This window comes from Heteronotia binoei, chromosome 4 (genome assembly GCF_032191835.1).
Source record: "Heteronotia binoei isolate CCM8104 ecotype False Entrance Well chromosome 4, APGP_CSIRO_Hbin_v1, whole genome shotgun sequence".
Lineage (NCBI taxonomy): Eukaryota > Metazoa > Chordata > Lepidosauria > Squamata > Gekkonidae > Heteronotia > Heteronotia binoei.
Window position 1 is genome coordinate 29,879,741 of NC_083226.1, and position 27,530 is coordinate 29,907,270.

Here is a 27,530-nt window from a genome sequence, read left to right on the forward strand (position 1 = left end):
GCTTAAAAGACAGCAGACTAGCAAAGCAAGGCTGCTGATCCAGAGGAAAAGCAGACAAGATACGAGTGCATCTGCAATGGATTTACTTTAAGATATTGTTTCAGCTACAATATAAGGTCTTGGGAGCCAAAGTTACCACACTGAGGACCACTGACAGCGAAACTCATGTTCAGAGGCAGCGTTTATATTCATCTCTGAATTCTATATGCAGAGCCGAGGGGGGGCACACACAACAGGAGGAGATTTTAGCTTCCATGCCCTTCTTGCAGGCCTTTTGATGCTATCTGGTTGCCCACTGTGGAAAACAACACACCGGAGCTTATGGACCATTGGTCTGATACAGCAGGCTCTTTTTTAATTTATGTACAGTACCAATATTCCACTTTCTCCCCAATCAGAGTCACCAAGACAGCTTACAGTCAAAAGCAGAACATGAGAAAACTACCATAAAATCAACTAAGTACCAAAAATAAAACACAGATAAAAAAAATGGAGACCCAGCAATTAAAAACATAGAATGGTTTTGTGCTCACGCTAAACAGGAGTGACATCTCCAAGTTACTGTGATATAAAGTGTAGTAATTATTTTAGAAAATCAAACGTTCCCCAGTACAACTTCAATGGAGTACCCCCTTGAGAGAAACTTTTTAAAGTACATTCCATTGAAGTTACCGAAGCCTCTACTATTTTTGTAAAGATATAACGCTATCTCTGAACTGGATGCACTGTTCACAAAGGGAAACACCTGTTTAAATTAAAGACCGCTTTTAAGCAATACCTGTTCATCACTTCTATGATAATCATTATCTTCTTCCTGTTTCTCTTCTGACGTTTCTTTGTTCGTACTCTCATCTGCTTTTGTTTCCCCTGTTGAGAAGAAAAGCATGTTTATGATGAAGTGGAAGGCTGTAAAGATTCCAAATTCACTCTCTGCTTTTAAGTTAAGCAAATGTGTTGACTGCATACTAAGAGAGCCATTCAAGCTAAATGACAAGCACTCTTTTGTGTTTGATGTGTCACTGCATGCTTTATTTATTGCCACGGATTTGGGCATTCAGAAGTCAAAAACCGGAGCCTCTGAGACTATTGATTTCAGATAAGGTTACATAAATACTCTGTTGCCTAAGCCTTTGCTGCTTTGAATGTCAACTGTTTGCTAGCAAATCCTCCAGATTTCTCATCAACATGCGTTTATGCATTCTGCAATGACAACACATTTTTAAGAGGGGGGGGGGAATAGCTTCTGGACACACAAGCACGTGGCTTTCACTGTCTTTGATATTTTAGCCATTAAAATCCCTCTATACTAGAATGAAGCCCTGAACTAGATAGCCCAGGCTAGTCTGATCTTGTCAGATCCTAGAAGCTAAGGAGAGGGAGCCCTGGTGTGTACTTGGATGGGAGACCACAAAGGATGTCCAGTGTCACTATTCAATGGCAGGCAATGGCAAACCACCTCTGTTTGTCTATTGCCTTAAAAACCCTACAGGATCAACATAAATCAGCTGTGACTTGATGGGGCTTTCCACATCCTACTAGGAATGGGAGATCTGAAGGATCAGAATCAAATCAGGCCTCAGAAGAGTTTCCAATTTAGCTCCTAACAGACCCACTGATCTCAAGTCCTGCCTTCCTAACCTCCCTGATCTTGTCCCAAAAGTATACATACACCTGAGCCACTGACTGCCAAACAGACACTGGGGCAAAGGACTTTTTATCCCATCTCCTCCATCAACAGGGGCTTCTTTTGTTATGTACCTCCGCCACTTGCTTCCCACCATGCAAGCAAAGACACAGATAAGTTGTAATAAGCAACTGAGGAAGGACTCTGCAGGGCGGGTTGCAGGTACTTGTGCCAGCAGAGAAGAGATTTTAGAGCCCTTTCTCTTAGGAGTAAATCTGTGCATGGATCTCTTCAACACTTGCTCAGTTCAACATGAAAAAAAAAATAAATTGCCAGCAGGTCTCAGTATTAAGCTCTACTACTTTAGGGACCAATATTCCCTGGAGTCTGAATGCAACATCCCTATTTTATGTTTACAAACTAAACCTCATTTTAAAAGCCTTGCAACCAGGACAATATGAGCGCTATCCCCAATGGCTTAAGTCACAAGTGGAAAGGCAGGATACAAATATTTCAATTAATTAATGACTAAAGCTCTTCCAGAGGCTAAAGAGCAAACTGCAACACCAGTGTGCAACATCAGCATTTTGATAAATTATGCTGGAGTAGCAATCTGCATGCCCAGTCCTAAATGTCCCCATCGCACAGACTGCTTCAGGACCACAGCCCAGCCCCTTTTTCGCAGCAGTGCGAATAAAGCATGTTTCTATTCCTACCACGGAGGAGTGGGGAGCGGGTACAGCCAGCTTTATCTGACTGAATCCTAGCACCTGTTAAATAGAGTATGATCCCTACACCAGAAGATCTTTACACATAAGGATTCCAGGGCCAACTCCTCTACTTCAAAGCAGCAAAAGGGTCATATGATCATACTGGGTGGGGAAAAACCAAGTATCGATTATGAAGCATGCCATGAACCTTTGCAAGTCAGGAAGCCAACGCATGCACAGTTTTTCAACTAAGTATTCCTGCCAGGTACTCTGCTGGCTGGCAGCCCCCAAGCCCCATCACCACTTCACAGGGTGGCAGAAGGGAAATGCTGTGAAAATCACTGTTGCTCCAATGGTATGATGTCACTTCCTGCATAAATTGGAAAAGTGATCTCACAGCACTGGAGTGACGCTGTTTTAAACATCCCCACCCGCCCACGTCTCCTGTCAGTTGCCAGTACTTTGCTGACAAACCCAATTGCCAACCCATGGCAAAATACATTCACCATATTTCATGAGCCATGGTCTACCTGCTCCTTAAGCTCAGGCTATTCAGTGGAACGCACAGTATTTCAAACCAATGAGAAACACTTTTTTTTGAGTAAACACAAGGATTCTTCTAAAACAGCAAAACACACGCAATGCCCGTTTACCGTTACGGTGAGAATCTAAGTGTTGCTTGGCCGAGCACGTCTCCCCTTTGATGTCACCTGGTACTTCCATGCCCAGTTTGTGGTAGAATTCCCTCTGCTTCCTCATTTCCGCTGTTTAACATTTTAAAACAGTGTGTTTTGTTAAGATCAGTGGACTTCACCAACTCACTCCTCTCTGCAGTTTCAGCAAACGTGACAAGAGCCCCCTCTAATGTTTGCCTGCTTTTCTGCAGCTGATTCACAGAGCAGCAACGTGACCCGTTTTCTCTAAAAACTTCAACCACACTTCCCAAAGGGTGCAATTCTAATTTTGGAGCCAAAATTAGACATTGCTGCTCTGTCCCATGCAGCAATTCAGCTGTACTTGGTAAGATTTAAAATTAAGAGGGGGGGGGGAGTCTTCTCCACTTGTCACGTTTTTCCCCTCAACCTTAAAGCAACTTTTAAGTCAAAAATAGTAATGACATGTATTGTACATGCATTCTCAAAAGCAGTATTCCCAATGAACTGAACTGCAAGGAAACTGGACTTTGCAATTTATGAAGTTTCCACTAGCAAACGATTTGCACATTTTAAAAACTAAAAAAGAGATATCCATATTCTGAAAATAATCTCAAAGTGATCTGAAAAAACACATTTGATTCCCATCTTTAAACATGTTCTATTGTTAATAGAAATCTGAGGAATGTTCACTTGTACCAGTAATTCTTAATGTTTTAGAAGATAAAACATTATGTGTGTTTCAGATCTGTTTTTCTCACACACACACACACACCATTCTTTAGTATATGTGCTTTACTGCTGTATCGTGGAAATGAGGATGACATTTGAACATTTCCCACCATTGTTTTGTGTTTTTTAAAAAAAATACTTATTACAAAAACAAAATACTTCTCACATAGGAGAGCCACATTTCCAAGCTTCCAGTACATAATGGAATTCCATTTTTCCACTATGTTTACACTACTGAACATATTTCTTTGCTGCACTGCATTCATTGATACATTAATTTCTGCTACATCCAAGATTCTGAAAAACCATTCAGAGACTGTACAAATAATATTTACCACTACTGTGCCAATACCGCTTCTGCAGCAACTTGCAGAATCTGAAATAATAGCTATTTAGCAGTCCTCGTTAACATAATGCAATAAAATGTATCAGTTTTCAGTCATATTCCTGTAATTTGTAAAGTGACCCCATATATCTAGAAACAGGAGCACTTCCACCATAACCAGAGCATTTTCAAATCTTAAGAATTACAGCTAAGTGTCAATATATTCCAAAATCCACATACTGATAATAAGAACATAAGAGAAGCCATGTTGGATCAGATCAATGGTCCATCCAGTCCAACACTCTGTGTCATACAGTGGACAAAAACCCAGTTGCCAGTAGGAAGTCCATCAATGGGGCCAAGACACTAGAAGCCCTCCCACTGTCCCTCTCCCCCCCCCCCCCGCACAACAAATGCACACACAAGAATATAGCCAAATGGTAATGAAAAATTACACTGGCTGGAGTCAATGGCTGGCGAAAGCAAGTAGAAACATAGACCAATTTCACACTAGAGCTTTAATCCTGGTTTAACTCTGTCCCCAAACTGACTTTCTACACTAAAACCACAGAATCATAGAGTCATAAAGTTGGTTTCTCTGATTCTAGTGTAGAAAGTCAGTTTGGGGATAGAGTTAAACCAGGATTAAAGCTCTAGTGCAAAATTGGTCATAATCAGACCTGATGCTATAATACCCATGGTTCGGTGGCTTCCAAGCACAACCCAGAAGAGTTTTAACCACATATAATGACTACTCGAGAGCACAGCACAACATACCTTCTTGAAGACCTGGAACAAGTTTGTAAACAATATCCTGCATCGTTCTGTCATGACTGGCAAGAAGAAAGAAAAACAGAAGTCAAAAAGTAAGTTCTGCCATGAATCACTCATCTCTTGACCCTTATGATGCATGTAGCTTAAATAAAAGCAAGGATGGGTGATTTCCCAGACCAGTTTGAATCTAGTGTCTAGTAAGCAAATGATGAGAATCAAAATGATTTTAAAAACGCAACTCTGAACTGGCCAGCTAATTAAAAAAGCAAGCCCAGTGGATCCTTGTGCGTTACCTTTTACACCCTTACTTACCCAATATATTGTAGTGGATGGCTCTGGTGTATGACAATTCTGCATGTGGGACAGGTGTTATTTTCCTCCAGATACTTTACCAAGCAACTCCTGCAGACTGTTTACAGAATTTGTAGTCAGAAAGGGATAGTGTTAAGACCTTTGCTTTCAAGCAAGTGCTTAAATAAATATGTGCAAAGCCTCTTCACCAGTACTGCCAAGTCAAACAGAAACTGCACATCTACAAAGCTGTACATGTTACGCATTCCAGTGACTGACTGTATTCACCTTCCCGTTTTAACAAGTGGAAGCACCCAGTAACCACTTACACAGACTAAGGAAATATTGCATAGTTCTAACAAACTTCCGGTTCTTTTCAGAGGGGAAAAAAAATTATCCAGCACGCTGGTCTGTTAAAAAGGACTTGAAGAACAGCTAAGAAATGAACACTATTCTTGGCCCAAGAACTGGGGAGGAAGGGGACTGTTCATTCAGTTTTACTTTTAAGCAGTTTGGAATTTCATTCAAGCATTCACAGTAGACCTTGATCTAGATGTCTCAAGATAGCACTATCTTAGAAGCTAAACAGGGCCAGCCCTGGTTAGTACCTGGATGGGAGACTACCAAGGAAGCCCAGGGTTGTTACACAAAAGCAGGCAACAGCAAACCACCTGCCTTGAAATCCCTGTCAGGTTGCCATAAATTGTCCATGACCTGAAAACACTTTTCACCACCAATATCTATATTGTAGGGGCCGTTCCGAAGTAAAATGCTGTCATAAAAATGTTTGCTTCTGTGCAGAGAACAAAATTATTACCTTGACATTCACTGGCAATTTGAGTTCTGTATGCCTAGGTAATCCTATTTATAAGGGAGCTGCTAGAAATCGGGTTAGGGCTGTCTCCAACAGCAGACAAGTTTATTCTGGCATCTCATTTTCTTGGGTAACAGAAGTTCCCTAGGGTGCCAATTCATTTAGCATTCACTCTGTCCGTAGCTCCTTCACGAAGGACTGCCTCTTCCAACAGCCAGCAACACCACAGAAGCTTGGAAAACTTGGCTTCTGCAGTCAAACAGTGCCATCTATACCTCATACCAGAAAATGCACACATTTCATCAGTTTTAAGTCCCAATCAAAAAGTATGCGCATGGACTGAGGCACTCTTGAGCCTTTAGAGGGGAGCCAGTTGAAAAGGCACAATGAAATGCAGAGACACAAACAGTCACCTGGGGAAGCTGATATTGGAAGGCTCCATCCAGGCCAATATTATAACACTTTCTAGCATCCTCTAAATGAGGACAAGCAAGTCATGTTAAAATGGGCCTGAACTCTGAATCAGCTTCATCAGCAGACATGCACATATGGACAGACAGAGAGATAATGAATCATCTTGTTTAACTCTTTCAGATATTTCTTATATAATATCCATTCACTTTGTTAAAGGTAGTCCCCCTGTGCAAACACCAGTCGTTTCCGACTCTGGGGTGACGTTGCTTTCACAACGTTTTCACAGCAGACTTTTTACAGTCATCTACACTTCCCCCCCCCCAGCAAGCTGGGTACTCATTTTACTCACCTCGGAAAATGAGTACCCAGCTTGCTGGGGGAAAATGTAGATGACTGGAGAAGGCAATGGCAAACCACCTCATAAAAAATCTGCTGTGGAAATCTTAGTCAACCCCCAAAAAGTTTTAAGTGCACATTATAAATACCAGCCAGGTCATCTGTATCCAACAGTTTAGTATCTTGGCTTGCTTCAGATGGGAGAAAGAAGAAAAGCTCTCCCAAACAACAGACCTTACACGGGGGGCTACTACAGCCACCATCTCTTGTTGGTTGCCACTACTTCTTATCTTTCAGAATAGCCCACCTCTGTCCACCCAACATTCCCAAAAGCTTATCATAACATTCCACACACCCTGATCACTGAACCAGGCCAGAACATCAGAGGAGGAGGTTACGTGACATCATTCTGCCCAACAAGTTTACACACATTCCCCCCTGCTCCTAGGAAAGAGGCCATGTCACAGTACAGAATCCATACTCTGCGAGTTAGCCTTGGCGTTCACCTTCCTCAATAGAAAGTAATACTTGAGTAGGTCAAATGCTGAATCTAAAAATGTTCCTGGAGTCAAACAAGGCTGGACCCAGACAAAGTTTTCCAAAAACATAATGGAACTTGACTGCCTCGCCTGAACGTTCCCCCTGCAGCACATTGATCTCCATAAAATGAGGCTGGGGGGAGGGCTATGGAGAATCAGCAGAACTTGCCAATTTAGCCTAAATCAAACCCACTGTCTGTTCCTGGATGTCTGTATTCCAAGATCAGGGAGGCCTAGGATAAAGACCAACCTGGTATTTTGGTTAGTTGGACCTCAGATAGCAGGGAGAGCCACAGCAAGGCACTCTCTACCTTACACACCAGAGATAAAACACTTAAGCAGGTCCTAACTATCTTGGTTTTAAAGTGATTTTGTAACAGTTTCATAACGTTCTGCTTTTAACTGTTAGTCACTTTGGTGGCCCTAACCGGACAGAAAGGCAGAGTATATATTCTGTAAACACATGAATAAACATGAGATAACAATTCTCTTAACTCCAGGTGGGTAGCCAAGTCGGTCCGAAGGGGGAAAAACGAAGTTCAGTGGCACCTATAAGACCAACAAAGGTTTATTCAAGGACTAAGCTTTCATGTGCAAACACACTTCTTCAAAAGGTGCCACTGAATTCAAACTGAATTCTCTTAACTGTGAGATTAGCTTACTCATATCTTATTCCATCACCCAACAAAAACAAAAACCTTAACTCTAAAACCTTTAACCTACATTTCCTTTTTAAAAAAACATAATGTCACCACGCAAACAGTGATTTTCATACTCACATGTATGCAAGCATTCTGTTACAGTGGTAGCATCAATAAGGTAACCATTGCAAAGACGGCAGGTTATATGGGCATTGATGTCCCAAAGCTTAATCTTTCTCGTCAGCATCTTTGGTGTCTGTAAGATAATCAAGACAGCCAGGGTTTTTTTTCTCCCCCCAAGACGGCATTTGGTTAACTCTTGACATTCAGGATAAGCTTGTCATAAGTTTTCTTGCTACAATACTTTCGATTGCAGGAGGTTAGTATAGGAACAAAGAGCATAAAAATTGATACCCTGAAAGTAAATGCTGTAACTTTTTTGTTATCTAGCTAGCTAGTTTTAACAGAGATCTGGCTCTCTCAAGAGTAGGTGAATTCTCTGGGCTATAAAATGCAACTAAAGTGGTATGTTTCTATCCTGCTTGTCCAGCAGTCAGCTCCTAAAGTAGTCTGCATCAACCAAGAGACAGACTTTAACATCACACTATCTTTTTTTAAAAAAAAGACACAAGAATAAAATTAAGTGAAAAGGAAGAGTATGATCCCACTTAAACTGTGTGTGTGTGTGTCTTACACAGTCCAATACTTCTTCACAGTCCGTTCATGAAAAAGAAAATCCCTGTCCACACAAAAACAGCAAGTCAGGGAAGAAGACTCCAGCCTAGACTTTCTGTACTTCTACTTCCTGTTTGCCTTTGCTGTGTGAAAAGCATTCCTCCCTTTGGAGGAACCATACGGCCCCTTCCCTTTGCACTCTAAAATGGTACAAGTCTGATGCTGGTCTACTACCTCCTTCAAGAAAATGAGGTCAGAAACTTGAGGGTTAAACTGAGATTTTTCCCAAAGATCCACTTAAGTTGGCCACTATAGTACCAGGTGCTCATGGGATTGTTTTCCAACTGCGCTGAAAAGAAACAAACACAATAGAAAAACCATAGAAGCATGAGACTAGGAAAGACACAGTCATGCATCAATTCCCAAATTTCCTGTTCAGATGCAGGACGCACACTTGGCTAACCTTGCTTTGATGGCCCCTACAACACCAGTGATCAGCCTGTTCTATTGCTGCACCAACACAAGAGTCAAGATGCTTCTCTTGATGTTTAAAACTACAGACTTGAGCTTATTATTTCTTTGCCACAGAGACTATCTTGGCCTCTGATATCATGAACTGGCATTTTCCTACATCCCCAGTCACACCACAGAGTTCAGACTAACATGTGAATGGAGGCCATCATGCGATGAGTTCCCCATTTCATGTTACCAATCACCACTGACACTGGGCAGAAGATTCAAAAAGCCCGTGATCCTAAAAATGCTTTTCTTGGAGTAAGCCCTGCTGAATATCATGGGACTTCCCTCTGTGTAAGCCTGCTAAGGGGTGCCCTTCCAAGTGACAGTGAATACTGCTTCACAAAGAAATCAGATAGAGGAAAATTTGCCATTGGTTTCCCATTCCTCACGATCTGTCTCAACTGGCTGTTATTATTATCACAAGATAGAACATGTGCAAATGGACCATTGAATACTCACCATGAAGGATCCTTCTCCTCTGAGGAAAGAAGAACATCATGATTGGATGACTCCCACCATCTGATTAAGGGAGACAGGAACTAATTTTTTTAGCTTCCTATCTCTGCCCTTGTGGGAGTCACCCTCTCCAGTTTGGCATCTCCAGCCACAATCTATCATGAAGTATAATCTCTCTAGACAAGGAGAAAAAGGGAAATGAACAGGAGAGAGGCCAAGACAAGAAGAAAAACCTGTGTGATGTCTTCCTAGTGATGACTCTGGGAGGAATAAGATGTCTTCCTTTCCTCAGAGGAGAAGGATCTTTCGTGATGAGTGTCCAATGGTCCATTCTCCCTCTGAGGTAGAGGACATCTTGACTGGGGTCTCCCAAAGCAGTGTCCTCAGTTATTGGGTGGGATGGAGTCATCATCACTCAAGGTATTTTGCACCTCAAAGTTCTACACATGGCTTTTCCACTATCTCTCATCTCTACCAGGTGATCACCAAAAGCATGACCAATAGTAGCCCCATCTGGGAATTGTTGTCCCCTCTAGGAAGAAGCTGGCTACCCTGATCTGAAAGGACTGGTTGAGGCTCTGCCAGCTTAGAATCAATAAAGACACTCTCTGCACACTTTCATCCTGCATTGGGTACCTTACCTGGGCAGAGGGCCCTATCTGGCAACAGTGATCAAAATGGCTGCCAAAGTAAGCCTCCCAGCTCAATCCAGCTATCAGATTCAGTGTGCTCTTCTCCTTTGTGTGCTTTTCCTTGAGTGCCAAGGGGTCAGCCAGAGCTGCCAAAGCAGGTCACATTAGGGCCATGCGATCCTCGGCAACCTCTCTTGCATCAGCTGTAGTTATGGATTGGCCTCCCCAGCTGAAAGAAAGCCAACTTCATTGCCCCTTTGCACTATTTAAGTCAGTGTGGCTGCTGCCACTTGAACTGTGCTCACCTCCTGAAGAAACAGTTTGCATTTTGCCACTGATCATCTGTTCCCTGCTCTCCCTTCTGAGGATGAGAAATTAAGTAAAACAAAAGGAAAAGTTGGAGGTGAAAGTTGGATTTAAAGCAGGAGCCCAACGCTGAACCTGCTGTCCTTTCAGAGGCAAGAAACAAGCTGGAGAGGGTGACTCCCACAAGGCCAGAGACAGGAAGCTAAAAAATTAGTTCCTGCCTCCCTTAATCGGATAGTGCAAATTGCTTGATCAAGCTATCGCCGCCTCAGAGGGAGAAATGTTATTTTCCTCTCAAAATTTTCTTTCTGACTTTAGTCTGAATTGGAATGGAACACACCAAATTGTTTTCAAACCTCGTTCTGCTGCACAATGATCCCCATATGGTAAAATCATTTCTTAATATCGTTTCAAACTACAACACACCAGCTATACAAGAAGCAACAGCACGGTACGTTGCCCATTTTGGGTTGTTTAGTACAATACTGATCAGTAGATATCATATGTAGAGGCAAGTGTGTATTAAACACTCTGCTAAGCAGCTATGAGTAAACTGGGGAATACAGTAGAGAAGATATCCCAACTGATGTGTACAGTGAACTAGACATGGTTGCTTCAAAAGTAGCAGGAAAATTCCCATGTGCTGTGTGTCATCTGTGGTTTTCAAGCAGTCAACCTTTGGGAGACTTTTACCATTTCATTATCTACTAAGAAACTCTTATGCTTCTGCCACCAAACCCCTGCACAGCACAGAGGATTCTGGGATGTGTACAGGGGTACATGTCAGGGATTATTAGGAAAGGGATTGAAAATAAAATGGCTGATATTATAATGCCTCCATATGCCTCATTTGGAATACTGTTTACAGTTCTGGTCACTGTAACTCAAAAAGAGCATTGCAGAGCTGGAAAAAATACAGGAGGCAACCAAGATTGGAGCACCTTCCCTATTAGGAAAGGCTGAAGAGTCTAGGACAGGGGTGTCAAACTCATTTGTTATGAGGGCTGAATCTGACATAAATGAGACCTTGTTGGGCCAGGTCATGTTGGACTGAGTCATATGAGTACCTATTTAACATTAGGTAGCAGAGATATAAACTTTATAAAGCATACAAACAAACACAATTAAAGATTTTTTTAAAAAAAAACCTTAAAATATGATTGAAACATTAGCACTCGTTGGTCTTAAAGGTGCTTTCTTTGTATTTTTCCCATGGGATCCAGGGAATTGGGCAGAGGAAACTCTGGCTCTTTCCTTCCTTCCCTAAGGGACCAGGAGGGGGAGGAGCCTCAGCCAGGCTTGGCTCAGAAGCTCTGCTGTGCAACTGAGAGAGCCTGGCAAAGCAAGCTATCCCTCCCGCCTTCCTCCCCAAGGGAGGAGCCTCAGCCAATAGAGAAAATAAGAGGTTTTGCTTTGTAGTTCCTGTGTGACTGAGCAAGCCTAGCAATGCAAGCTGTGATGCAGAAGGAAGCGAGAGAGAGGGAGAAGGAAGCAGATGACAGTCAGTTGCTTGGGGGCCTGATAGGAGCCCTCCGGGGGCCTGATTTGGCCCCCAGGTTGCAAGTTTAATACCCCTGGTCTAGGACTTCTCAGTTTAGAAAGAGACAGCTAAGGGGGGACATGATAGAAGTTTATAAAAATTATGCAGGTGGTGGGCAGAGTTGACAAAAGGAAATGTTTCTCCTTTTTCCCAAATACTAGAACTCAAGGGTATTCAATGAAGCTGATTGGCAGTAGATTCCAAGCAGACTAAAGGAAATATTTCTTTACACAGAGAGTGATTAAAATGTGGAATTTGCTGCCAGAGGGTGTTATGCTGGCCAAAGGGGATTAGAGAGATTCATGGAGGAGAGGTCTACAAATGGCTATTAGCCATGGTGAGTGAGGGAAACCTCCACGTTCAGAAACCTCTGAATCCTAGAGTCAGGAGATAACATGAGAGAAAGGTCTTGGCTTCTATGCCCTGTTGTTTGGCCTCCAGAGGAACTGGTCGACCACTGTGTGATACAGGATGCTGGATTAGATGGACCACTGATTTGATCCAACAGGGTACTTCTTGCGTTTTTACATACTCACGTCCGCAATCATACCGGCCAGGTTCTATGGACTTCTCCATTCACCAGCATAAACAGAATAAGAACCCCAAACACTCAACATTCTCCTGTAGCCCACACATTTCACAGGAACACTAGCATTTGCAGACACGTTTTTCATAACTAACCTTCTCACTAAGACAAGCTTCTGAAGAACCCAGTGGTTCCGCAGCATTGCTTTAAGGCAACTAGCTTGCACAAGCAATAAGCACTAAATGTTGCAGACTTGCTACATGAGTACCTGAAAAATAGTGAAATTCCAAGAAACTTTTCTGTTCCACTTTTAAGTGTATACATATCAAGACCCTTGCTTGCTATTTGGGGAGTGAATGCCCAGACATATGCAGGAACAAAAAGGCAGAATGAAAATGTGTTCCTCAGGAGTGAGTCTAGTGAAACAGTTCAAGCTGTGCTCAATATCATTTTGTGTGCAACAGTAAGCATGGGTCTGTCCCTGTCACACCCTTAGATTGGCATAACCTCCAGTTGACTTCAGGTCAGTGAAAACTGGCTTGACAGAAATCTAGGCACCCAAGGTCAAGGAATGTGGACTCACTAGGTCTGTGATGAATTGTTGCAAGCTTGCCTCAGGGGGATGCCGATTTTATGACCTAGGAACCAAAGGGTTGTTTTAAAAGCTTACTTATGTGATTTTGCTGTATCATGCACAAGCCTGTAAGAGATGACAAATATTTACTGCCTTTCAAAAGGAGGGGTGTCTGGCTTTGGCATATGTTGCTGTCTCTTTCTCTCTCCCCCTCTCCTTTCATCAAGGAAAACTTTGAGGAGTCTGAAAGTCAAATAGCCTGAAAACCCTGGGCTTAGAAAACAAATCAGCCCACTCCTAACAGGCCCAACCAAAATTATTAGGTTCCTTATAAAGAAGATAAAAGGCAGCAGCCAAGTTTGACTAGCGCATTCAGTTCTTCAGAAATCAAAAAAGCCCAAGCTCAAATCTCAGGAACTGACTTCCTAGAACTCCTTAGGTCTACCAGAAGCGAAATGTAAACACCTGCTTCACATTCTCTCACTGGGGAAAATGTGCACTGCTGGAAGAGCAATGCAATCTTAAATAACCAAAACGGGAGAGAAAACTGGTTTTACAATCTGTTGCAATGGGCTTCTACATTACAGGTGTCACCAAATTAAGATGCTTTTCAGCAAGAGCTGCTGAGACTCGCTGACTCAAAAAACACTGTAATTAATTTTTTTTAAATTTTTGGAACACATTTCATAACTTGAATACATAACTTGAATGCAGCAAGTTTTTAAAGTTATCAAAATCTTCAGATCTGGGAATACGTTTCCCACACAAAGCACGCCCAGATTCTTTTAAAACTTTGCACTGCCATATTCCTTTCCTTCTTAACATGTTTGTACTTATAGAAAAGCTGCTAGCAAAAGCCAAACTTGGAAAATTCTGAATAAAAAAAAGGATTTTGCAGGAGACCTCACAACTTATTCTGCAAGTTTAAAAAACAACACAAACTATACAAAAAGTTTGACATTCTCCACAAGCTGTCTAATGGAGGTCAGCTCAAGCAATTCCTACAGCTCAAGCAATTCCTAGACTGTACTATAAAACACACACACAGACACACACAAAAATCTGCTCAAATTAATAACTTAGTTTTTGAACAGCACCAGCATTCACAGCTAGAACTCAACCTCCCATGTTGGGTTCTGCAACTTTTTACAATTAAAAAGACAACCCTATGTCAAAATTTAGGAGACAGATCAACAAAGAGCCTTCTGTGGAGGACCTCTTCCATTATGTTATGGTTTGCCCACTGTATTCAGAACCTAGACCTAAGTTTCTGACTGAAATAACAAATCAATTGTATATGGCTTCCGATATGGATAAGCTAATATTTCTATTATCAGATATTGACTCTACGGTTTCTTATAAGGTAGCACTTTTTGCTCTGGCTGCTAGTAAAATCAGGGCAAAGGCAATTTCCAGGCAGACAGTAAAATGATGTTGTTAACTGGACTATTAGAGCCTTATGGAATCACGAGGTTGCTGTATGTAAATAAGGTTTTGAATAATCCAATGTATTCACCTTAGAGTCCTGGACTGCTTTTAACTTGTATGTTGCTGTAACTGAAATTGCAATAGCCAATGGTTTTATGCAATAAATAATTAAAAAAAACCCAAAGAGCCAGAGTAAGAAAACTCTACAGTATAATGGAGAACTGGAGACTATACCACTGAGCATTACAAACTACTTAGGGTAGTCCTCGAACATCAAGCCAAGCCCCGGGGCCTTTCCATCATGTCTGCGGCTTTGTGGAATGGGCCCCCTGAAAGGGTGGGGGCTCCTTGGAGATCTCCAGGAGGTGCTGCAAAGCCTGCCTGTTTGTCAGGGCTTTTGAGAGGGTTTGAATTGGCAGGCATCTTTGGGGGGGGGGAGTAGAGATTTAGGGCTTGCTATTTGATTTTTTGTTTTAAACTGAAAATGTTTTGAACTATTAATTTAAGCCATCTTAAACTGCAAGGAAAGGAGACAGAGAGAGAGTGTGAAACAAAGAAAGTGAAACAGAGGGCGTTTTCGCACTCACCTTCAGCCGGCGCGACCCCCCTCTTCACCGCGCAGGATCTGCGCGGATTTCGCACTAAATGCCGCGGAGCAGCCGGAAGAGCCGGAAGCTCCCAGCGCAAAAGCCGCTCAAACGTAAACCGCCAAAAAGCAGTTTCCGTTTGCGCGGCTTTTGCGACGGGAGTTTCCGGCTCTTCTGGCTGCTCCGCGGCATTTAGTGCGAAATCCGTGCAGATCCTGCGCGGTGAAGAGGGGGGTCGCGCCAGCTGAAGGTGAGTGCGAAAACGCCCAGAGAGAAAGACAGAGAAGAGACAGACATTCTGAAAGGATGTTCACGTGTTCATTATAAGAACTTCAGCTGCGACCAAGTTTTCCAAATAAGTATTTTTTTTAAAAAAAAAAATTAAGGTAACACATTGTGTTAAATGAATTTTAAAATGCTTTACAAAGCAGGAATTCATTCTTACCATTCTTCTGGGCACTTAATCCAGTACTTAATAACATCTTGTGTGAAGCAGCATTTTCCTCTAGAACAGTTACTTTACAGAGTACACGGCACACAAAGCATGTGCTGCAGATCCAAGATACCAGATGCCTCGACATTAACACTGACCAAGATTTCCTAATCCTCAAAATGCACAACACGATCCTGGCTGATTTAGCAGAAACAGAAAGCTCAGAGGAATAAGAAGCACAAACTGAGGGTTGGGAGGGGCATCAAATAGCAGAAGGTTAGCCCATATCCAAGCCTGAGTTCTTGTGGAATTCCATGCATGAACAATCCTAAGCAGTCTGACATCTGTCACAGGTTTTAGAGACATTGTTCTCCTCTTGTTTTGAAAGGGGGATTTTTTTTTTTAGTCCTCCCGTGAGTCTGGTTTGTGTTTGCAAGCATGCATAAAATGACTGAATAGAGTTCTTCTACCTTGCATAGTTCCCAGTCCCTCCCCATCCAGAGGGGCATCTTGTGGATTCAGCACACCCACCCACAAAGCTTTATTTCCAAACTCTCCTCCTGTCAATACTACTTCTAATTTCTCTTTTAATAATCTGCATCTGATAAAAATTCAGATCAGTTCAGAATAAAACAAGCACTTTAAATCATAGAAGGAGCTTGCTTTTCCATATGCAAAAACTCTTCTGGCTTTTCATAGCGCCAGGCAAAAAGGATCCCCCCTCCTCCCCACACAAAATGCATATTGTACCAGTATGAAAACATACATCAAAAGCCAGATGTTGGCATCTAGTTAATGACTCATGCTGTGCGTACAGTCATTTATATGGCTGCGGCATACGTAGTACAGCTGGCAGGGAAATGCTGCACTCTAAAGCAAGGGTCAGAAAACCCTTTATAATTAAAAAGACAAACTATGTCAAATTGTAGAGCAAGAGACCAACAACAGCCAGTATAAAAAAACCCATTTGTACAAATGAAAATATACCACTAACATTACTGATAATTGACATATTGATTAATAATCCATAGTTTGGACAGCTCAAACGCTGGTTGATGCAACTCCTTTATTAGGCAGTGGCACATGAGAGGTCCCACAATATATAATAAATGTCTACAGGAGCAACCTGCATGATTGTTTCTAGTACACTGCCATAAATCTGCACTAGGTTTGCACGTGGGATTCCAGGCAACACCTCCATAATTTCCTTTTCTGTAAAGCTTCTCTAAGAAGCCTTGTAGTCTATGAGACATCCTTGCCTGCTATTCTGTTTACACACAGTACATAACACAGCATCCACAACCTAACCTTCCACTATACCTTAACATCAAAATTCCACTTTCTTTTCTAAAGTGCCATACTCAGTCCCATACTGAGTCACAAGTTGCTGACCCCCTGCTGTAAAGCATGATTATTAAAAGGTGATTTTGTTTCTTAATAAACAGGAGCAAGCAGGTCACACAGAAGCTCAACAATTCCCAAAATGTGTGCCAGGGCACAGTTCACAGGCCATTTCCTGCAAGCCCAAACTACCCACCCATGAGGAGGATGCACATTTCACTGCTCTCGCCTTTCACCTTTCCAGCGCAGCAGAAGGCAATTCCAGATACTGAAGTGGAAAAACTTACCTGATGCCAAGTGCCCATTTACTATTCTTCAGCCCAGCCTTCCTCACAAAGCTGTTGTTAGAATACCCTTAAGGAGTACATATACACTGCCCTGAGCTCACTGGAGAAAGAGAAGGACAGAAATGTAACAGAAAGATAACACAGACAATAACATTTTGCTGGGACGCATACCTCTTAAAACTGCATTTCTTTTCAGAGTCTGCCATCCAGAGACCTGAAAAGATAGAAAAAAAAAAAAACAACCTGAAAGTTAACACTACAACTACCAACGGGACGTTTGTTCTCAGCGAATTCAGCAATTTAGAAAAACAACTCAATGAATCTGGAGGATAGCGCTGACATTTAAAAACAGTGAATCTAGCCAAAGCCAGGAGAAAAAAAAGTTAAGACATATGAAGCTAATGCAGGTGTAACTAATTGAAATCCAGCTGAGATGTGATTCTTTCCTGCCACCAAAGGGCAAGAGGCATGGGAAGTCTCACCCCATTTTCTGCGGTTAAAATTCAAGAGGCTAATCAAAATTAAAATCAAGCATGGCTTAATGCTGTCAGAAGGCAAAGATTTCCTGCTTAAAGTAGGACACTAGAGGAGAATCTCCCAAGTTCTCTATTTCTCATCTCATCTTAACCTATTCACCGTATACAGCTGCCTCACACAGAGATAGATCAATGGTCCCCCACTACTGTCAGTAACTAATGGCTGGTTCCCCCCCCCCCCCCCCACAAAGGTGTTTCCTTATGGGGTGGGGGAAGGGGCTGCAGCTCATAGTTCCTCCCTGGCTCCTATACTCCCTTGACTGAAATCGTCTAAATGCAACTCTCTGGTCAAGTTACTGCCCCCCTTTGTATCTCATGTCCTTTTCCACCAACCACCAAATATTTTTCATTTTTAAAACAAAAATGCACATGGAACCAGCCTCCTGGTTTATAAAGTTCCCCACCACCACCACCCGTTTTCTACGCTGAAAACGAAAAGGCATCAATTAATTCTCTTGTTTTAGCAACAAAAGGAAACCATGACCCTGAGAGACAAACCATTCAAGTATGAATAAGTTATTCTAATACAGACATCAGTCAGCTTGGTGATTTGCTTGTCTTAATAAAAACAATGTCCAATTGAACTTTATTAATGTTTCATCAAACCACTTGCTGCTACATTTATAAAGAACAATGAGCAAATTACCAGCCGGTCATCTTGTGCAAAATCCTCTGACAGTATTCAGAGATGAATGATGCCCGCTAAACTGAGAAAAATCAGGTGCATAGTCAATTGTTAAACCAGCAGGAATCTCTCAGGTAGTAACTCGTGGTCTTTGTGCCAAAGTAACTCCAGATACTTACCTGCACATGGGTCCAAATGCATTTTACTGGAATGTTAAGACATGTGCCCTCCACACAAAGAAGGTATTGCCAAAAACACCAGCTTTTATATGGTCTTCCTTGCACTATTAACACTAAGGTGGCATCTTTAGATACATACTAAGGCATAACCTAGAACTGTGATGTGTGAATGTGATGAACAAGTATTGTCAAAACGTGTGCACTAGGCTAGCCAAAGTAAGACTGGCCAGGTTTTGACCACCATAACCCTATGTTTGCTGTGTAAAAGGCATCTCTTTTCCCCAGAGTATGGTAAAGTACAGAAAATGATAACTGAAATTATCATAGGGTTGGAATACCTTTCTCGTATAAGAAGGCCAAAAGCCAACTATGGTTTCCTGCATACATAATTTTAAAAAACGCACAAAATGGTTAAAATCATTGCAACTATTTTGTGATTCTATCCTCTTACCTGGAAGGGGGTATTTTACACTGGTTAACCGAGTCATTGATAGCGGGGGTTTTATTTCTGCAAATAACCCTACAGATTAAAAGGTAATTACCCAAGGAGAAAAATCAGTTCAAAATGTACATCTTGGAAGGTTTCATCTGCATCATGGTTTGTGCTATTAACTACTCATACACAAAAATTGTTGAAGCTGAACATCAGACAACTACAAGTGGCAAATTAAGAATCATTCATTCTAACACACTTGTTATTACATAATCATGTGCCATTTCTTCCACCTTCTTCCCCCGCTTCATTTAGTGAGCAGATGGTGCCAAAAGAATGAATCAGAACAGTCTAGCTAATGAAGCTGCATGCTGAAAACCAGACCTACTGGATGCTAAACCCACAACAGTGGACATACACAATGAAATAGCAAGAAGCTTGCTCTCTTCAGAGCCACCTCTGCAGGCTTCCCTATGCCATGCATCTTACTACCAGTAACCCAAACAATGACTTCAGGCAATATCCATGACTATCAAGGTGGAGAGTGGAAGCAGAGCCATGTGTAAATCTGTTAAAGTGAGAGACCATCTCAACAACTTTGCATCTGAAGATGTACAACCTAGCCCAGGGGTGTCGAACTCATTTGCTATGAGGGTCAGATCTGACATAAATGAGACCTTGTCAGGATGGGCCATGTGTGTCATAAAATGTAATGCCAGGTAGCAGAGAGATAAACTTTATAAAGCACACAGACACAAAGATTTTTTTTAAAAAAAACTTAAAAATAAAACATGCTTAAGACATTAGAACTTGTTGGTCTTAAAGGTGCTTTCTTTGCATCTCTCCTGTGCAATCCAGGGAACTGGGCAAAGGAAGCTTGCCTCTTTCCTTTCTTCCCCCAGGGGACCAGAAGGGGAAGGAACCTCAGCCAACAGAAGGAAGAGAAGCTTGGCACAGTAGTTCTGCTGTGCAATTGAGAGAGCAAACTATCCCTCCCCCCTCCTCCCAAAGGGAGGATCTCAGCCAATAGAGAAAACAGAGGCTTTGTTCTGTAGCTCCTGTGTGACTGGGCAAGCTTGGCAAAGCAAGCTGTGGTCTAGAAGGAAGCAAGAGAAGAAGGAAGCAGATGACAGCCAGCTGCTCGGGGGCTTGACAGGAGCCCTCTAGGGGCCTGATTCTGCCCCCGGGCTACAACCCTGACCTAGCCCGCCATTGCCTCAAAGGTTCTTATTACTGTTCTTGTTACTGTTGTGTTGTTGCCTCAAAAATATCAGGTAAATAATCCTGATCTGGATTTGCAGTATGCAAAAATGAGAATCTTTCATAAATTTGTGACAGCCTTTACAGATTTAACCTCCTAGCCTTGACAGAATTACCGGAGGGTTTTATGGTTTTCAAAATATGAATCAATTGCACGAGACCCATGATTTCCAAACTGTCTTAATTCTTTTAATGCTAAGTGATGTGATGATGCTTGTTCTCGATTGCTGAGACAGGCTTGGAAGGTTCTGTTCAGAAAAGCCATCACACTCAACTATGTATTGTAAAAAGTTCTGTATCTGAACTAAAATCAAGTTGTGTGTGTCTGATATCAGACATAGGCTTGGCCCGAGAGGCACCCTCATCAGAGCCAAGACTCCACATAAATTGGTATACTGTTTAAAGGGCTCTTAAATCCATGCACTAATCCCCCTTTCATATAATATTTACGCACCAGGACAACTAACTTCAGCTACAATACTGCTGGTGTCCCTGCTGCTTTCATTAGGCCCTTAAGAGCTAATCATGTGCCCACTGTCTCATTTAAATAGTTTTAGTCTAGAAGGTGGAACGGTTTTCTAGTATGCTTCCACTGTGTGCTGGCAGCAAAAAGCCAAGCAGCATTGTGGGAAGAGAAATCATAAGCCGTATCCCACCATCGAGGGCAGAAACAGACCTCATTACATATATGACTTTTAACTACTGTAGTAGGGAGGGATGAGATGGAAAGAGACAGTGCAGACAGGAATCAAGCTAGCCCTACTCTTGCCCATCCCTTGAGCTTCACGTTTCCCTAGCACATATTCTGTATTTCTGTTAGGAAGCCCCCATCTACCAGATACCTAGACATAAATAGAGTGGAAGGGCCAAAGAGCACCGACTTCTGCTTCATCACAACAAACTAAAGTCAGAACCAGTTCCCTTGGATTTTCCAAATATACCAAAGACTGTTTTTAAAAAGTCGAACTGCTTGCAGCCTGTTACAGCGCCCCACAGTACTTACAAAAATTTTCCCCAAAAGGTAACGAACACTAAACGCCAGTTACATGTACCCAACATCAACATGACCAAGAGCAGGAATGCAAGAAGGGTTTAGCATGAAAAAAGCATGCGCATATAATAGTCTTGTTTTTGAACTCCAAGGGAACTAGCTACCTGGGGTCAGGGGGTTCGGGGAGTATACCTGTGAGCCAAAGTGGAATCCCAGCAATAGAGTAGCATTATGAACACAGATGCAGTTCCTAATACATACAAAGCCCTAAACATACATTTTAAAAGCAGCCACAGTCATCTTGAACTGAATCTGACGTTTGCTGGCAACCAATGCAAAAGGTAGGCAACAAGTGTATTATGCCCTAGAGCCCAACATCTTAAATATGCTGCTGTGTTTCTGAATCAACTGTTTATTCTGCAGAAATGAAAGCATAGAAATCAGGTCCTGTATGGAACACTAGACTCTCAAAGTCAGATGCAAAGCCACAGCAGTTTGATTAAATACAGGCTGAAGGCCTGCCCAAGAACTCTGGTATAGCTGATGAGCTTTGCCCATTCATTGCTGGTCAATGTCATCTCTATTAGACCATACAGAAAACTCTGCATCAGCGCTTTGTTAGAAAAGTGAAGGACCGTAAGCTGTCTCCTGTCTAGTCTTCAGGAGGTCACCATAGATTTAGCCAGATAGGTCAGGACACACTGAACATCTTTTCCTTCCCGTTATCTGGCCGTACCCCTTTGAAGCAGAATGCTATTCTCAGAGATGATTTCGCTTGCTACCAGGTGAGGGAGACCAATGCACAGCTTCGCAGAGTTGTACATACAATACCAAACCTAGGAGATTGATTCAGACAAAGGGTTTATCTGGGAGTTGACAAACAGGGATAATCTTAGCTTTGGTTCAAAAAAATTTTCAGCTTTCATAACAGCGAACAATAAATGAAAACATACTTGACCTGTTATTCTGAGTCATCTTACACTCTAAGGCTCCTGGCATCATTGGGACTACAACACAATTTTGCCTGACCATCATTCATTCATTCTTATTTTATTTTTATTTATTTTTATAATAATAATAATAAATAATAATAAATTTTATTTTTATATCCCGCCCTCCCCCACCAAAAGGCGGGCTCAGGGCGGCTCACAGACATGACTACGTCATGATTCAATTAAAAGCAGATAAACATTATAAGTACAATACAATTACATATATAGATTAAAATACATAAAAATAGGTGCTATAATTTCTGGTGTCACAATTACATATTAACAGCTTCAGTTACAACATAAGATGGCTAGAGTAGAATGATTTTATCAAGTTAGTCTGGTCCTAATTCAAATGCGAGTTGGAAAAGAGAGGTTTTGCAAGCCCTGCGGAACTGGTTCAGGTCCCGCAGGGCTCGCACCCCCTCTGGGAGTTGATTCCACCAGCGCGGGGCCACTAATGAGAAGGCTTGCTCCCGAGTTATCTTCATTCTAGCCTCTCTTGGCCCAGGGATTTGTAGGAGGTTTTGGGAGCTAGATCTTAACGCTCTCCTGGGGATATATGGGGAGAGGCGGTCCCTGAGGTAGGCAGGTCCTCGGCCATATAGGGCTTTAAAGGTAATAACCAGCACCTTATACCGAACGCGGTAGACGACCGGTAGCCAATGCAGATCCCGCAGCACCGGCCGCACATGTTCCCACCTAGGTAGTCCCATCAACAGCCTGGCCGCTGCGTTCTGCACTACCTGAAGTCTTCGCGTTCGGCACAAGGGCAGCCCCATGTAGAGGGCATTGCAGTAGTCTAGTCTTGAGGTGACCGTTGCGTGGATCACAGTTGCTAGGTCGTCGCGTTCCAGGAAGGGAGCCAACTGCCTCGCCCTCTTAAGATAGAAGAAGGCGGATCTTGAGGTGGTAGCTATCTGGGCCTCCATCGATAGCGAGGATTCCAGTAGCACCCCCAGGCTCTTGACCTTGCGCACTGGTGTCAGTGGCGCACCGTCAAAAGCTGGCAGAGTAATCTCCCCCCCCGGTCCGTCCCGACCCACGCAAAGGACCTCAGTCTTCGTTGGATTCAACTTCAGCCCGCTCAGCCTGAGCCAGTCAGCCACGGCCTGTAACGCCCGGTCCAAATTTGTAGGGACATCACCAGTCCGGCCTTCCATCAATAGATAGAGCTGGGTATCATCAGCGTACTGATGACAACCAAGCCCATACCTCCGGGCAAGCTGGGCAAGGGGGCGCATAAAGATGTTAAACAATGTCGGGGAGAGAACTGCCCCCTGAGGCACCCCACAATGAAGCGGGTGTCTCTGAGACAGCTTCCCCCCAATTGCCACCCTTTGTCCCCGATTTTCAAGGAAGGAGGAGAGCCATTGTAAGGCTAGCCCCCGAATTCCTGCGTCGGCGAGGCGGCGGGTCAGCAGCCGGTGGTCGACCATGTCGAACGCCGCCGACAGGTCGAGCAGCAGCAATACCGCCGAGCCGCCCCGATCCAGTTGCCGCCGGAGGTCATCTATGAGGGCGACCAAGACTGTTTCCGTCCCATGGCCCGGGCGAAAGCCGGACTGGCATGGGTCCAAGGTGGAAGCGTCTTCCAGAAAATCCTGTAACTGCAACGCCACAGCCCTCTCTATAATTTTGCCCAAAAAGGGCAAATTTGAGACCGGCCGGTAATGTGCCAATACGGCCGGGTCTGATGTAGCTTTTTTCAAGAGAGGGCGGACCACTGCCTCTTTCAGGGATGTTGGGAAAACACCCTCCGAAAGAGATCGATTTATAATGTCCCGTATAGGACATTTCAATTCCTCCTGGCAGGCCTTAATTAACCAGGAGGGACATGGGTCCAGATCACAAGTTGTGGATCGTGCAGTGCCAAGAATTCTGTCAACTTCCTCCAAGCTGAGCGGGTCGAAGCAGTCCAAGGTTACATCCGAAGACACGCATTGGGCCTCAAGTTCACTTACTGCGTCTAAATTGGCGGGGCAGTCGTGGCGGAGCGATTGGACCTTATCTGCAAAAAACTTCGCAAAAGCCTCGCAGCCTATCTCCAATTCCTTAGCTTTTGGGTTGCCCTGTGGCAGTGAAGTAAGGTTCCGAATTATTCTAAACAATTGAGCTGGGCGCGAATTTGCAGATGCAATCTTGGTCGCAAAGTATGTTTTCTTTGTGGCCTTGATTGCCATCTCATAGGTCTTCATAAACTTCCTATAAGATGTTCTAGATCCCACTTTTCTCCCTAACAGGGACCCAAAGTAGCTTAGGTTATCATTCGCCCCCATCTCTGTTTTCTCATAACAACCACCCCGTGAAGAAGGGAAGACTGAGAGAATGGGATGGCCCAAGGTCACACAACTAGCTTCTACACCAAAGAGGGATCTCGACCCAGGTCTCCCAGGATCCTAGTCCAACACTCTAACCAAGACACCATGCCAGATCCCACTAAGTCCATGATAGTGGGCAGTGGAAGAATAACTGAACGGTGACTGCTTTTCACCCTTCCTTCTTCAAAGTGTGATAAACTCCAAGGTAACCATGTAAACTCTGCAGCTGCAAACAACAAGGAACCCTGTAGGTCTCTTACTCTACAGTGTCACAAGACTCCTTCTGCGTTTGTATTTGAAATGTGAAAGAGACCTTCAGGCTGACAGCAGAGGGGACAATGCCAAAGTGAGATTTCTTTTACGGTAACAAGCTTCAACGCATCATCAATATGACCAGGCAGCTCTCCCCCACCCTTCGAGCAGATCTATCAAGGAGATCCGTGCTCTTCCAGGCTTAGGAAACAGCCTCTTTTTACCCTAGGCAAACAATTGACAAATGCAATCATCTTAAACAGCAAGCAGACAACGGAGGATATGGCCAGAAACCAAGTCTTCAAGCCAGACGGTACAGAGGGAAAAGGGAAGGGCTAAAAGAGAACAGAGCACTAAGTAAACCACAGGTGAGAAACTCTTGACAAAAGAAGCAGTAGACTGGTAATTCAAAAGGTGATGTGGTTGAAGAAGAAGAAGATATTGGATTTATATCCCGCCCTCCACTCCGAAGAGTCTCAGAGCGGCTCACAATCTCCTTTACCTTCCTCCCCCACAACAGACACCCTGTGAGGTAGGTGGGGCTGGAGAAGCTCTCACAGCAGCTGCCCTTTCAAGGACAACCTCTGCCAGAGCTATGGCTGACCCAAGGCCATGCTAGCAGGTGCAAGTGGAGGAGTGGGGAATCAAACCCGGTTCTCCCAGATAAGAGTCCGCACACTTAACCACTACACCAAACTGACTCTCACATGAGAACATGTGACTAGGAATAGGTGCGAACTGGAAAAATTGAGGTTCATTTCCATTTGTGGGGCCACACAAACCATGAAACTTCACAAGCCTTCCTATTTACTGAACTGGTTCATTTCGTGAGATTCATGATGTGGCAATGGCTGTTTGCAAGCCATGGCTGAGTGAAGTCCAAGCGGCAAGTTCACCCAGAACTGAGCGAACTGAAAACCATGGCAGTTCACGGGAGATGCGATCTCATGAACCAAGGCTCACGACACACAAACCAGCCGACGTTCCTGATGAAATCAGGTTCATGACGGGGTTTATGTCCATCCCTACACGTGATTACAGCAAGAACCAAAATAAACTTCCTTTTCAGTTGAATTTGTAAGGAATTGAACACTAGGGGCAGGAAAAGAGACAAGCAGAGACTATGTGGGGTTCAAAGCCAATTTTATCACTGTTGTAATGATGCTACAGCTGGCACCTAGGCATACCAATCAGCAGGATATTCAGGGATTTAAAGGTGGAAACATTTTACTTAGTCTGGAAACGTGTCCCTAATAACCACCATTATATTTGCAGGATTGTACTGGAATGCCCTCAATTATCTCAGAAGTGATAGATCTGGATATGATCAACTAAGCAGTCTGCAAAAGACATTATATGCTTCTACAACTGCTTTCCACAATGTCCCTTTAACAGGCGGGTCAATGGTGAACAGCCTATTACTGTTCATGGTTAACCGATCGTGGTTAAGACTCCACAACAGAAGAGTAGTGGGTGATAAAAGCACAGTGAAAATTTGGTCCATAATACATCCTAGTAGGGGACATTACTGTTCCTGATTAAACGTGCATCTTTCATACCTTGCATAACTACCCACTGATCCCTAAGGATGCATTTCAATTAAAGACAAGAGTTCTGAACCCACCAATTTTATACAGTCACAGTGCGAATAAGATCTCTCGCAGTTCTAAGTTTAATAGCATTCCTACCGACTAACCATCAAGCTAGAAAAGCACCCAAAGCCAGGGAAAAAGCTGAAGACCAATACATTACCAATCTCATTCTTTGGGGAAATTCTGTCAATAATCTTCAACAATTTACTCTTTGTTTCTGAGGGAGCAGGGCAATAACATCGAGGGGAAAAATGTACACTCTGTACCAGCTTTCTGATTTTCTAGCCACACCAGTTTTAAAACCTAGCTTCTAATCTTACATTTAAGCATACTTTAAATTAAATCATCCACTTTGGGCAACCTAGAATTCCCATATACAAGAACAGTTACACATACTGAGCCTTATTGACTGCTGGAGTCCACAAACCAAAAGTTCCCAAGCAAATTGTGTGTGTGAAGTCAAGTTGTAGCCGACTTCTGGCAACTCCGTGGAGTTTTCAAGGCAAGAGGGGGGTTGCCTGCCTCTGCACAATAGTTCATGTATTTTAAATTGTATAACCTGATTCTCCACAGGCTAGAAGCAGCTAACAAAGCACCAAAAAACAAAAAACAGTATCACTTGGTAAAACTAAAGTAGCAGCACCATCAAAACACAGATTTTATCAATACTTGCAAGAGATCTTATTTGCACTGTAGCTGTATAAAACTGGTGGGTTCAGAAGTCCTGTCTTTAATTGAAATGCAATGTATTAAGAGCCCTGTAACGCAGAGTGGTAAACTGCAGTCCTAAGCTCTGCTCATGACCTGAGTTCGATCCCAGCAGAAGCTGGGTTCAGGTAGCCGGCTCATGGTTGACTCAGCCTTCCATCCTTCCGAGGTAAAATGAGTACCCAGCTTGCTGGGGGGAAAGTGTAGATGACTGAGGAAGGCAAACCATCCTGTAAAAAGTCTGCCGTGAAAACATTGTGAAAGCAATGTCACCCCAGAGTCGGAAATGACTGGTGTTTGCACAGGGGACCTTTCCTTTTCCTTTCCAGTAAAACAATAATCAGCCAACACACTCCAAATACAGACATCTTTCATGCTCTACAAATTGCTGCAAGGAGTCCGGTAGGCCCTTCCAAAAAGTAGGGTCAGTAATATCTTCATCTTGAATTGAACTATACAGACAGACAATTGTAAGAACCAATTTTTG

At 43.1% G+C, this 27,530-nt stretch overlaps 1 protein-coding gene across 1 annotated transcript in view; it reads right to left on the reverse strand.

Moving 5' to 3' along the window:
• The window catches only part of PCGF3 (polycomb group ring finger 3), a 95,132-nt gene that overhangs the window by 10,701 nt on the left and 56,901 nt on the right, over positions 1-27,530 (reverse strand). The window contains exons 2-7 of the mRNA XM_060237041.1: positions 17,329-17,371; positions 7,992-8,109; positions 5,131-5,227; positions 4,822-4,877; positions 2,988-3,098; positions 779-867 (exon numbers count right to left, since the gene is read on the reverse strand). Of these exons, the coding sequence (XP_060093024.1) occupies positions 779-867; positions 2,988-3,098; positions 4,822-4,877; positions 5,131-5,227; positions 7,992-8,100 (462 nt within the window). The 5' untranslated portion in view covers positions 8,101-8,109; positions 17,329-17,371. The remainder of the gene's footprint in view (positions 1-778; positions 868-2,987; positions 3,099-4,821; positions 4,878-5,130; positions 5,228-7,991; positions 8,110-17,328; positions 17,372-27,530) is intronic.